Source organism: Procambarus clarkii, chromosome 85, assembly GCF_040958095.1.
Source record: "Procambarus clarkii isolate CNS0578487 chromosome 85, FALCON_Pclarkii_2.0, whole genome shotgun sequence".
Taxonomy (NCBI): Eukaryota; Metazoa; Arthropoda; class Malacostraca; order Decapoda; family Cambaridae; genus Procambarus; species Procambarus clarkii.
Genome location: NC_091234.1, coordinates 17085659 through 17099446, shown reverse-complemented (window position 1 = coordinate 17099446; position 13788 = coordinate 17085659). Strand labels below are relative to the sequence as shown.

At 49.3% G+C, this 13788-nt stretch overlaps 1 protein-coding gene across 1 annotated transcript in view; it reads left to right on the top strand.

Moving 5' to 3' along the window:
- The window catches only part of LOC123746654 (plexin-B), a 364020-nt gene that overhangs the window by 251246 nt on the left and 98986 nt on the right, over positions 1–13788 (top strand). The window contains exon 4 of the mRNA XM_069316869.1: positions 1413–1541. Within this exon, the coding sequence (XP_069172970.1) occupies positions 1413–1541 (129 nt within the window). The remainder of the gene's footprint in view (positions 1–1412; positions 1542–13788) is intronic.

Genomic DNA, 13788 nt, shown 5'->3' with positions numbered 1-13788 from the left:
TGGAAGACTCCTCACAGGTAAGCCATTGTAAATGGTATAGTTTGAGAAAGATGTTACTGAACAGAAAATGGAGAAAAAAACGTTAATTGGGAAGCTGTAAAGGTGAATTTAATCGATAAATCGTTACCACAGCCTGAGTAATAGGTGGGTGGGTTACCGGGGTGGGTAGGTCCAGTGTAGGGCCCCCCCCCCACACATGCATCAGGTGACACCCTTGTCACCTTCATGTCACCTGACACGCACCTGTGAGCGGTGTGGGTCGCATAGTGTCCCCTCCTCACCTGACCCATCTTGCGACGACACAAGGGGGTGTGAACAACAACAAAACTTTCATGGTTTTGACTGCGTCTGCCGACCTGAGACCACAAGTCTCCAGCGAGTGATGACACCGCAGAGAATGAGACACATGACACGAAGAATGAGACTTCGACTCGTCCAAGCTTCAGGTCCCTACTGTTGGCGGACTTGTATCTACTGTATGCTGATGCATTTTATTCTCATTCGAGTGTAGTGGGACTTGATAGGGTTTTGGGAGTTGTTCTACTCCCCAAGTCCGGCCCGAGGACAGGCTTGGGGAGTTGTTCTACTCCCCAAGTCCGGCCCGAGGACAGGCTTGGGGAGTTGTTCTACTCCCCAAGTCCGGCCCGAGGACAGGCTTGACGAGCCCGGCGGGCTGAACAACTGGGGTATACGGAGTATACATTTGGGTACGCGTAGACCTCATTGTTCGTGGTGCCCAGGTGATAAGGGAGGGTGTGTAGTTGAGGCGTGAGTGTTGGCCTCATTTTAGCCAGGAGCGGTCACTCCACGCACTGTATGGGTGTAACATATTCATTGTTCTCACCGCTCTAAAACCTGACACCATTCCGACACCATCTTTTGGGTAGCGGTCTATCCAAAATTATGTCTTTTGGCCTGACATTTATTTAATTGCGAATAATATATATATATATATATATATATATATATATATATATAATATATATATATATATATATATATATATATATATATATATATATATATATATATATATATATATATATGTAATATATATGATAGTAGAATGATTCTACTTTGCTCTGATGAAGGCGAATTAGCCGAAAACGCGTTAAGCATTTTCTATTTTTCATATGTGATTATTCTGCATACTTGGATCTGTTTTTGTGATCATTGTTGCATATATATATAATATATAATTAATTATTAGCATGTAGATAGAGGTGTATAATTAAGATTTAATTGTTTTGTCTTGCATGATGGGGGTTGGCTCCTCCAGGATAAGCATAGCACGTACCCTCTGTAAATTATCTTAATCGTATTTTTGTAATAATTTATGGATTGTATTAAGTGCGCATATGTGATTGTCTTGTTAATGGAGGTTTAATAAGATGGCATTTTATCTGTTGCAGGCGCTGTTGGCGGGCCCAGAGGACGCCGCCGAGTACGGAGAGGACGCCATAGACGCCAGCAGCCGCGTCCTCCCAGACATGGTCCTCGACGCCTCGGGAGGACACATCTTTGTCCTCACCACAACCAGGGTAAGTACTCCAGATTGTCCTCACGGCAGGAAGACTTGTACTGCTTGATGTCCGCCTTCGTCGCCTCGGTGCCGGACCAACCGGGCTGTGGCCTGGGCCTGCGGGCCGCTCTAAGCAACAGCCTGTTGACCCAAGTTATCACAAGTCGAGCCTGGCCTCAGGTTGGGCTTGGGGAGTAGAACACCTAGAACACACTCCAGGTATGCCCCAGTGTTCTTCACAATGCCTATGGCACTGGACGCAATACAACGCTATTTTTGCGTCATTGCAAATTTTTTTTATAACTGGTGGGGATGTCGGGTGGTTCCTTGAGGTGGTTCCGAGGATCAATGTCCCTGCTGCCCGGTTTCTCACTAGGCTGCCTGATTCGTGGTCTGCCCAATCAGGCTGTTGAACCTGATGCAAGGCTGTAAGGGAGCCGGTCGGCCGAGCAGACAGCACGCTGGATTTGTGATCCTGTGGTCCTGGGTTCGATCCCAGGCGCCGGCGAGAAACAATGGGCAAAGTTCCTTTCACCCTATGCCCCTGTTACCTAGCAGTAAAATAGGTACCTGGGTGTTAGTCAGCTGTCACGGGCTGCTTCCTGGGGGTGGAGGCCTGGTCGAGGACCGGGCCGCGGGGACACTAAAGCCCCGAAACCATCTCAAGATAACCTCCCTGCTCGCAGTCAGACCAGTCGATCAGGTATTCTTTGCAAGTGTGTTAACATGTTAATGGTTTGTGTTGTTAGGCCTAAATCTCGTCTGATGAGGCCCTGCTCTTAATGGAAGCTCTTGTTCTCTGCTCTTAATGGAAGCTCTTGTTCTCTGCTCTTAATGGAAGCTCTTGTTCTCTGCTCTTAATGGAAGCTCTTGTTCTCTGCTCTTAATGGAAGCTCTTGTTCTCTGCTCTTAATGGAAGCTCTTGTTCTCAGACATAATTAAGGCTTTAGTCTGAAGTTCTATCAGAAGCACATTGAAAAAGCTGGAGATGTGTTAACAAATAATTACTTTTATTTAACCCTGGTGTACACAAATGATTTAACTTGTGCTATTAGTTACCCTCATAGGAATTTATTTTTATCTGAAATGATGAAACTTAAATAATTGCTAAGCCTGAAACCTGGAATTTATACATAAATTATAAATTTATGTATAAATTTATGCATAAATTTATACATAAATTCCAGGTTAAAGTCGATTTACGGTAGAGTAAGCTTCGTTAAACAGCGAACGCATTAAGAAGGTATTTTTAAGGACCCAGGGGCCAGATTCACGAAGCAGTTACGCAAACACTTACGATCCTGTACATCTTTTCTCAATCTTTGGCGGCTTTGTTTACAATTATTAAACAGTTAATGAGCTCCGAAGCACCAGGAGGCTGTTTATAACAATAACAACAGTTGATTGGCAAGTTTTGGTGCTTGTAAACTGTTCAATAAATGTAACCAAAGCCGTCAAAGATTGAAGAAAGATGTACACGTTCGTAAGTGCTTGCGTAACTGCTTCGTGAATCTAACCCCTGTCTGGGATGCTCCCGGACGCAGGTTCGAATCCTCGTCACGGCCCCTGTGGATTTGTTCATCTAACCCCCGGATTATTAAACGATATTGGCATTAAACACCGTGGCTGTGTTGTGGTGGTGCTTGAAGCCCGGCTAAACCCGCATCGAGTATTGACGAGTTTCGGCGGTGGAGGAGAGCAGGTCATTAATTATGTGACGACCTCTAAAGTGGACCAACAGTTTACACTGGACGGAAAAGTCTGCTGGGTATTCTCTCTTGTGCTGTTAAGCGCGCGCGATCTCTCTTTTTCGCGCGCTTTCTCCTTTTTTTGCGCGCTCTTTTGACGCGCGTTCTTTTTTGAGAGCTCTTTTGCGCGTTCTTTTTTGTTTGGTATTTTTGCGCTCTTTCTCTCTTATCTTTTTTCCTTTTTTTTCCCTTTCTCTTTTTTTCCTTTTTTTTTCCTTTCTCTCATTCTCTCCCCCCTCCCTCCTCCTTCTATTCCCAGCTCCCCCATCCTCTCCTTAATCTTACCCCCCCCCTCCCCTGACCACTGTGTCTGGAGGGGGGTGGGGGGGGGGGGGAGAGCCTTCACAAATCTGGAAGTTACGGGGCAGTTAATGTCGGGAGTCGCGGCTGATTCTTGACTTTGGCAGCTCTGCAGGTGGCGCAGAGTACCAGGTAAGAGATACCTGGAACAGAAGACGTCGAGAGTAGCAAGAACTAGGGAAGGCAGGTGTTGTAGGCACGTGTGTGTAGCGGTAAATACAGGATACAGGTGTGGAAGGGTAGTGTAGAAGAGGCATTATCCTAGGTGGAAAATACACATGTGTGAGAGACAGGTGTGTGTGGTGTAGTGGTGGAGGCAAGTACAGGTGTGTGTGGTGTAGTAGTGGATTCAAGTACAGTGAAGAGTAAGATCACGGTACTTGCTCAATAAGCAACCTAGTTTCCTGTTCAGGGCTGATGGGAATCGTTGTCCACGGGTGAAAAACGGAACCTAATCACCATTCTGGATGATCCTGGACGGAGTTGTGAACGCGAGTACTGATGTGCGTGGCTGAGGAAATGATGAGGGAGCCGGTGAAATGATGAGGAGGCTGGTAGAACATGAGAGGGAAGGGTGGCCACGGTTTGAGGAGTTATCATTCGCCTGATTAGCGGTCATGTCATTAAGAACGGATGTAGTTTGGCCGGATCATGCAGGGATGAAAAAGAAAATGGTAGCATTTCCAAGTGAGTGGGGTTATCTTGAGGTTATCTTGAGGTTATCTTGAGATGATTTCGGGGCTTTTTAGTGTCCCCGCGGCCCGGTCCTCGACCAGGCCTCCACCCCCTGTGTGGAGGTGTGTACTTACCTAATTGTGCTTGCGGGGGTTGAGCTCTGGTTCTTTGGTCCCGCCTCTCGACTGTCAGTCAACTGGTGTACAGGTTCCTGAGCCTACTGGGTTCTGTCATTTCGACATTTGAAACTGTGTATGGAGTCAACCTCCACCACATCACTGTTAATCTTCTTGTTTGAGGAGCTGTTCACTTGAGACAGTTAAGCAAGTCCCAGCTGTGTCTGGGTACAAGTGACAGGATGAACAACCCAGCGGGGTTTCTTCCTATTGGGGAGTGTTGTACATGTTGCTATGGCGGTGTGTCCACTCACAAGATGAGTGGCGCTGCCCAATACTGTCACTATGGCGGTGTGTCCACTCACAAGATGAGTGGCGCTGCCCAATAAACTCGCCCCTCGGGGCAAAATTTAAAAAAATTTAAATCGCTGCCTAGTGTGTGTACTCACCTAGTTGTACTCACCTAGTTGTGTTTGCGGGGGTTGAGCTCTGGCTCTTTGGTCCCGCCTCTGAACCGTCAATCAACAGGTGTACAGATTCCTGAGCCTATCGGGCTCTGTCATATCTACACTTGAAACTGTGTATGGAGTCAGCCTCCACCACATCACCCCCTAATGCATTCCATTTGTCAACCACTCTGACACTAAAAAAGTTCTTTCTAATATCTCTGTGGCTCTGAGGGCACTCAGGCACTCAGCTGTGTGTGTGTGTGTGTATGTGTGTGTGTGTGTGTGTGTGTGTGTGTGTGTGTGTGTGTGTGTGTGTGTGTGTGTGTGTGTGTGTGTGTGTGTGTGTGTACACATACGTACACTTTAGGTAGTTTTACAGGGCTGGGCTTTAGCTATTGGGTCCTGCCTCACCTGACGGCCGTGTTATGCAATGGCTCTTGACTCACTGTGACTCAGATCTTGAAGCTGTGACGTATGCCGCCACAGTGTTCCTATCTAATTCACTTCGCTTACTGCAATTTCTCTAAATTCCTATTTGGTCACATCCCTGTGGCTCGTCTAGATCTCAGATGGCTATCCAATAAGAGTGTAGAACAGCTGTGGCCCTCTGATGTTCAGTGTTCTCTGGTTGTGCCTGTGGCACCTCTACACCTCAACCAGTTCTGTTCTAAATTTCGTTCCGTTGTTCTCGATCAAGTATGTACTCGCCTAGTTGTACTCACCTAGTTGTACTCACCTAGTTGTGCGTGTAGGGGATCAAAGGGTAGTATCCATGTAGGGGATCTAATAGCACTTCCATATACAGTGCCAAGCGACGAAAAGGAGTAGATAATGAAAAACAGGTGTTAAAAAAAAGTTGAAAACTGGAATAGATGCGACAGGGCTAGTAACTAGTACACAGCTATAATAAGACTCGTATAATAAGGACAATGATAGTGAACGTCCAGGTGACTATATTAAGAAAAGCGGGAGGTGAATATACAAAAAAAATTTAAATTTGTGAGGAACTTATAGGGAGCCGGTCGGCCGAGCGGACAGCACGCTGGACTTGTGATCCTGCGGTCCTGGGTTCGATCCCAGGTGCCGGCGAGAAACAATGGGCAGAGTTTCTTTCACCCTGAATGCCCCTGTTACCTAGCAGTAAAATAGGTACCTGGGTGTTAGTCAGCTGTCACGGGCTGCTTCCTGGGGGTGGAGGCCTGGTCGAGGACCGGGCCGCGGGGACACTAAAAAGCCCCGAAATCATCTCAAGATAACCTCAAGATAACCTCAAGATAACTTAATGACAGCTTCCATGGAGTGTTCACAATTGAACTTGAACAGTTCCCGGTGGTGTTGAGAGGTGGTTACCCTAGGGGAGAGAATATCAGATATTGAGGAAATAATAAAGGCAGTAAGGAAACATCTAATATCACTAAAGGAAACTAAAGTCAGAAAAGTTTAGGTAAACGCGATTACCACCTTCAATAATTCTCAGTTGACGTGGTGGAAGCAGACTTTGGAAGCTTTTTCTAGTTGCTTAACGGTTGAGAGGCAGGGTCAAAAGAGCTGAAGCTCAACCCCCCATGTAAGTACAACTAGGTGAGTACACATACGCACACTTTATCTTTGCCCCCCTCTCCCCCTCCCTGCCCCCTCTCCCCCTCCCTGCCCCCTCTCTCCCTTCCTGCCCCCTCTCCCCCTCCCTGCCCCCTCTCCCCCTCCCTGCCCCCTCTCCCCCTCCCTGCCCCCTCTCCCCCTCCCTGCCCCCTCTCTCCCTCCCTGCCCCCTCTCCCCCTCCCTGCCCCCTCTCCCCCTCCCTGCCCCCTCTCCCCCTCCCTGCCCCCTCTCCCCCTCCCTGCCCCCTCTCTCCCTCCCTGTGTCCCCTAGCTTCCACCCATTTCCACCCCCTCTCCCTCTCCATGCACACGATGAGCCTGGAGATCCTGCCCTGGTCTGCTAGCAGTTATCACACTGGTGTATACCGCTCTTTTATGAGGGCCTCCGCCCATTGCTGAAGACACGTCGTAGATCAAACCGGAGGGGACACGCTGCCAGGGCGGCGGGGGACACGGGGAGCATCCTGGCCAGCCTCCCTGGGTTATCTGGTGTCTGGGGGCTACCAGACGTTATCTTGAGGTTATCTTGAGATGATTTCAGGGCTTTAGTGTCCCCGCGGCCCGGTCGTCGACCAGGCCTCCGTCGACCAGGAGATTGATGGCCTTATTATATATAACAGCAAGGCTCTCCAGATTTCCTATCTGGACCCTACTTGGAGAACAGCCAGAAGTTGGCCACCACAACACAAGACGCTCAGCCATCAATAGCCTTGTATTGCCTGTTTCTTTACCTAGGCCATCAGCGACTATTCACTCCTTGGCTGTCACAAAATTTGGAACGGGTTTCCTCAGCACCTAAATACGCTTGAAATCCAGCCAACTGACTATATGAAGGCTCTGGGGCCAGATTCACCAAGCAGTTACGCAAGCACTTACGACCGTGTACATCTTTCTTCAATCTTTGACGGCTTTGGTTACATTTATTAAACAGTTTACAAGCATGAAAACTTGCCAATCAACTGTTGTTATTGTTATAAACAGCCTCCTGGTGCTTCGGAGCTCATTAACTGTTTAATAATTGAAAACAAAGCCGCCAAAGATTGAGAAAAGATGTACAGGTTCGTAAGTGCTTTCGTAACTGCTTCGTGAATCTGGCCCTTGGCACGCAGCCCCAGCTTGACCCTGTACCTAACATGGCTAACTTAATTTTGAAATCTTGTTCTAAACGAAAAATGATGTTATTGGATATCGAATAATGATGTTACAGATAATGATGTTAATAACATTATTATTAACATTATTCTAAACGAATAACTGATAATGAACTCATTTTATGAATCAGTCTCTGGGGTCAGGCTTCAGATGAGCTGTTGTAGGATAGCAGCTTAGAGGGAGAGAGGGGGAGAGGGAAAGTGGGAGGGTGTGAGGGGGGGGGACGGAACGGAACTATCAGGGGGAAAGCACCAAGTCATTACGACTATATAGCACTGGGAAGGGGGTCAGGATAAGGATTTGGGATGGGACGGAGGGGAAGGAATGGGGGGGGGGAAGAAAAGCAAGTATGTGTGTACGTGTAAGCTTTTTCGTGCCATGTGCACGTGTAAACGTTTATAGGCTATAGAGCCCAGTAGGGTCAAGAATCTGTACACCAATTGAATCTGACAGTTGAGAGGCGGGACCAGAGAGCCAAAGCTCAACCCCCGCAAGCACAACTAGGGGAGTATACGTATTAGCGAGTGAGGCTGTGTGTGCACGTGCGTGCGTGCGTGTGTGTGTGAATCTGGAGATAGGGAGATAGGGAGGGCCTTTTCTTTATCGGGGAGGCGAATCTTGTGCCGGGTGTAGGTAAGTGTTTCATAAAGAGCGGCTGGCCCTTCCCCTTGTCACCAAGCCTGGAACACCACCCTCGCTGCCACCTCCCCCGAGGCTGGGGGGAGGTGGGGGGCGCCGCTCCTCTTTGGGGGACACCCCAGGCCTGGCTCACCCGCGTTCTAAACTCACGGTAGGTTCTTTGTGCCTTAAACTTTACCATCAACCGTGGACATCTTCAAGAGGAAACTAGATTTATTCCTCCAAGGAGTGCCGGACCTACCGGGCTGTGGTGGGTATGTGGCCCTGTGGGCCGCTCCAAGCAACAGCCTGGTGGACCAAACTCTCACAAGTCAAGCCTGGCCTCGGGCCGGGCTTGGGGAGTAGAAGAACTCCCAGAACCCCATCAACCAGGTATCAACCAGGCCTCGGGCCGGGCTTGGGGAGTAGAAGAACTCCCAGAACCCCATCAACCAGGTATGATCTTTAGATGTACCTAACGTATCTATAATCAACATGTACATCTACGTGTATGCAGCTCCTCCCTAAACAGTCCCCATCTCGCAGGATGGTCAGTCATTCAGGGGACCATGTGATCAGCAGCCTACACTGGCATTGTGACCATTGTACAGCCTGTGTGTGCGCGCGTTGTAAGGACTTGATGCTATTGTGCTCAGTCTTCATATAGTTCAGGGTAGCTGCATACATGTGCAGGTTACTATGTGTGAAGAAACTGCGTAGTTGTGGTGGTAACATGAGGTGGTGGTGGTGGGGAGAGTTGTGGTAGTGGTGGCGGTGGGAGTGGTGGTGGTAGTTGTGAGACGTGGAGAGAGAGAGAGAGAGAGAGAGAGAGATAGTATCAGCTAAGCCTTGCCTAGGGCAGGAAGACCCACCTCTGGTTTTACTGCCCTCTTCCCACCTCCCTTAAACCCTTATCCTTCCCTCTTCTATCCTCTCTCCTGCCCCCTTTCTTCCCCTTCCTTTATCATCTCTCTATCTCCTACTATTCCCCACATTTACCACTCTATTCATTTCCGTCGACTGTACTCCTCAAGAAGTACTCGGGGGAATAGACAGGATAGATTGATAGACTGTATGGAGTGTGTGGTACCAAGGGCTCAGGGAACCAAGCTGTCGGGTGAGCCACAAAAATATTTGAATTTATTCGGCGTAGGTAAGAAATGGCATGTGCCCAAAAGACTTGGAGAACGTGTACATCTGAAGGTCAGAAGGCGGGACCAAGGAGCTGAAGTCCAATCCCCCCCGCAGGAGCAGTTTGGTGAGTTTTTTTTTTTTTTTTTTTTTTTTTTTTTTTTTTTTTTTTTCTACCACAGTTTCCGGCCACACATTTACAATGCTAACCAGCATATATACAGTTTGGTGAGTGTGTCTTGGCACTTTCTTAGCTGCTTGTGGCCTTCTGGCTCCCTCGTAGGCTTATCTTTCCGCCAGTTGTTCACCTCCTTCAATCCCCCGACCGTCCAAGTGGTTGGGCACCATTCCTTCCCTCCGTCCCATCCCAAATCCTTATCCTGACCCCTTCCCAGTGCTATATAGTCGTAATGGCTTGGTGCTTTCTCCTGATAATTCCTTTCCTTCTAGATTTCTCTCTCCATTTGTCTCGTTTTTCATGTCTTCGTTCATACCGGGGGCCTCGTAGCCTGGTGGATAGCGCGCAGGACTCGTAATTCTGTGGCGCGGGTTCGATTCCCGCACGAGGCAGAAACAAATGGGCAAAGTTTCTTTCACCCTGAATGCCCCTGTTACCTAGCAGTAAATAGGTACCTGGGAGTTAGTAACCCTCGGTTACTCCCCTAAAATCTCACTTCTCTCTCCTCGTCTCCTCTCTCCCATCTCCTCTGTCCGTCACCAACTTGGAATTAGAAGTTGTGAGGGCGGAGTGTGCAGGAGGGTGTTGTCTATGGCCTTGTGGCCGTTTGTGGCAACCTCGTGTGTGTTTCGGTGGCCTCCCTCTCTAGGCCTAGCCTGGGGAGTCCCCCCTCTAGGCCTAGCCTGGGGAGTCCCCCCTCTAGGCCTAGCCTGGGGAGATGGAGATGGAGGAAACTGGACAGATTTTCTTGGGAGTTTATGGCTTGGAGTAGTGGAAGGTTATAAGGTGGATACGAACTATTGACCAGACCACACACTAGAAGGTGAAGGGACGACGACGATTCGGTCCGTCCTGGACGGACCGAAACAAAGTCGATCGAGAGAATCGAAACCTCGAGTCGAAACGAGAATAGAGTCGAGTCGAAACCAAGAGATCTCAAGTCGATCTCTCAATCGACTTGAGAATGGTCCAGGACGGACCGAAACGTCGTCGTCCCTTCACCTTCTAGTGTGTGGTCTGGTCAAAATACTTTAGCCACGTTATTGTGACTCCTCGCCTGCATGTGGATACGAACTTAGGCTTCCATCCATGCTACAGAGAAGCAGTCAAGTCAACACTACCTTTCACCTTAGACACGAGAGACCCAAACATCTCCTGCAATGCTCACAGGTAAATTATTCCGTGTCGTTGACACCCTATTGACTGGTGCCAACATACCAACTCGCTCCTTGTATGATAAATGGCCGAGTGGTTTAACAAGTGAGTGTGATGTGGGCGTTTGGATGTGTTACAGGTCTTTGAGCATAGCCGGTCGGACAGCACGCTGGACTTGTGATCCTGTGGTCCCGGGTTCGATCCCGGGCGCCGGTGAGAAACAATGGACAGAGTTTCGTTCACCCTATGCCCCTGTTACCTAGCAGTAAAATAGATACCTGGGTGTCAGCTGTCACGGGCTGCTTCCTGGGGGTGGAGGCCTGGTCGAGGACCGGGCCGCGGGGACACTAAAGCCCCGAAATCATCTTAAGATTACCTTAAGATGGAGTGTTTGGCCACGAGAAGGACGGTCAGAGCCTGAGAATGGTTCAGTCCAGCAACCAGGATACCAGGGGCCAGATTCACGAAGCGGTTACGCAAATACTTATGAACCTGTACATCTTTTCTCAATCTTCGACGGCTTTGTTTACAATTACTAAACAGTTAATGAGCTCCGAAGCACCAGGAGGCTGTTTATAACAATAACAGTTGATTGGCAAGTTTTCATGCTTGTAAACTGTTTAATAAATGTAACCAAAGCCGTCAAAGAAAAAGAAGATGTACACATTCGTAAAGTACTAGCATAACTGCTTCGTGAATCTGGCCTCTGGCCGCGGGGACCCTAAGCCCCCGAAAACACCTCCCAGGTGACCTCCAGGTATAACTGGAGTTATGACAAGATGGACAGCTGTCACAAGCATCTTCTAGGCGGAAGAGGATCAAGACGGCGCATTCTGGCGTTGAAAAGGCTGTTGTCCTTGTGGGTTTGCGGCGTGCCTTTCAACTCGCGGAGTACCTCGTACCTGCGGGGGTACATTTCCGGGTGTATCGTGTACCCATTGTTGCCCCTGTGGCTCATTTCCGGGTGTATCGTGTACCCCTGTGGCTCATTTTCTTCGGGTGTTGCCTTCTGAGTTGCTGCCCACGCGACCACCTGTCTAATACGGCCTGGCTCTTCGGACTGTTGGTGCTCGCAGTTCAATGTAGGTGTCACAAACTGGTTGGCTCCACTAGGTGGAATCCTTCCCGGGGAGAGTTCCACCAGGCAGCCAGTACCCGGAGTAACAGTTCCACCAGGCAGCCAGTACCCGGAGTAACAGCTCCACCAGGCAGCCAGTACCCGGAGTAACAGTTCCACCAGGCAGCCAGTACCCGGAGTAACAGTTCCACCAGGCAGCCAGTACCCGGAGTAACAGCTCCACCAGGCAGCCAGTACCCGGAGTAACAGTTCCACCAGGCAGCCAGTACCCGGAGTAACAGTTCCACCAGGCAGCCAGTACCCGGAGTAACAGTTCCACCAGGCAGCCAGTACCCGGAGTAACAGTTCCACCAGGCAGCCAGTACCCGGAGTAACAGTTCCACCAGGCAGCCAGTACCCGGAGTAACAGTTCCACCAGGCAGCCAGTACCCGGAGTAACAGTTCCACCAGGCAGCCAGTACCCGGAGTAACAGTTCCACCAGGCAGCCAGTACCCGGAGTAACAGCTCCACCAGGCAGCCAGTACCCGGAGTAACAGCTCCAGCAGGCAGAGAGAGAGAGAGAGAGAGGGGAAGGAGACCAACGAAGTCAGGGCTATAAACATCAAGGGATCCCTTGCCTTACTCCCGAGCCGCGATAAGAGAGTGGAATGATGTGTTCTCCGTGCCCAGGTGTCGTTACGGCGCGTAATTTTGACTATGATCCTTCCGATATTGGCGGCTACCCAGCGGCGAGACGCACTCTAATTGCTCTCTCAGCCCCTACGATAACAGACGTGCCGGGCCGGAGTTTTTCTCTGCCTCCTCTGCTGTGGCATGTGTTTGGTAGGTGAGGGAGGCTTAGGGCCTTGTTCTTGCTCCTGAGATGAAGAGGCAAGCAGGAAGGGTAGGTAGATGTCTACCTACAGGAAGGGTAGGTAGATGTCTACCTACAGGAAGGGTAGGTAGATGTCTACCTACAGGGAGGAGGAGGTAGATGTCTACCTACAGGAAGGGTAGGTAGATGTCTACCTACAGGGAGGAGGAGGTAGATGTCTACCCACAGGGAGGAGGAGGTAGATGTCTACCCACAGGGAGGAGGAGGTAGATGTCTACCTACAGGAAGGGTAGGTAGATGTCTACCTACAGGAAGGGTAGGTAGATGTCTACCTACAGGAAGGGTAGGTAGATGTCTACCTACAGGGAGGAGGAGGTAAATGTCTACCCACAGGGTAGAGGTAGATGTCTACCTACAGGGAGGAGGTAGGGAGGTAGGTAGGTCTACCACGAGGAGCCGGGAGACAGTTTAATACCAGAATCTAACCTTGGCTGAAAGTGTGTCCAATCTGCAAGTTTATGCTCAGTGGAAGATGGTGTTTAGTGGTCAGATCACCTTACAATATTAGGCCAAGCTTTAGCGACCTGAGTCCTGATTCGCCAAACATTTACGAAATCTATTCATCTTTCCTCAATCACGACGGTTTTTTTTTTTTATAAAGAGTTTATGAATTTCAAAACTTCACAGACCAATTATATTTTTGCTGTAAACAACCAAGTAATGCTTCGGAGCTAATAATTAAGGAAAGATGTACAGCTTTCGTAACCAGTTGCGTAAATGATAAATTAATCATGGCCCAGTACTGCATGATCAGAGGCGTTTACTGAAAGGAAACACGCTGAAAGATTTTTGTCCCATCCGGGAATCTTTGCCCTTTTGTTTTTTAATCGAACTCAGACCCTTAAGACTACGACTTCCGAGCGCTATCCACTCAGCCGCGAGGCGCCACAAGAGTCTCTGCCTGCCTGTCTGTCTGTCTGTCTGTCTGTCTGCCTGTCTGCCTCTGTCTGTCTGTCTGTCTCTGTCTGTCTCTGTCTGTCTCTGTCTCTGTCTGTCTGTCTGTCTGTCTGTCTCTGTCTCTGCCTGTCTGTCTGTCTCTGTCTCTGCCTGTCTGTCTGTCTCTGTCTGTCTGTGTCTCTGTCTCGCACGCTTGGACTGGACGGTAGATCAGCAGTCCATCTTCTTGCAGGACAGCGTTCAATCCCCGATCCTCCCAGTAGTTGGGCATCATTCCTTTTCTTCGTTCTATCCCA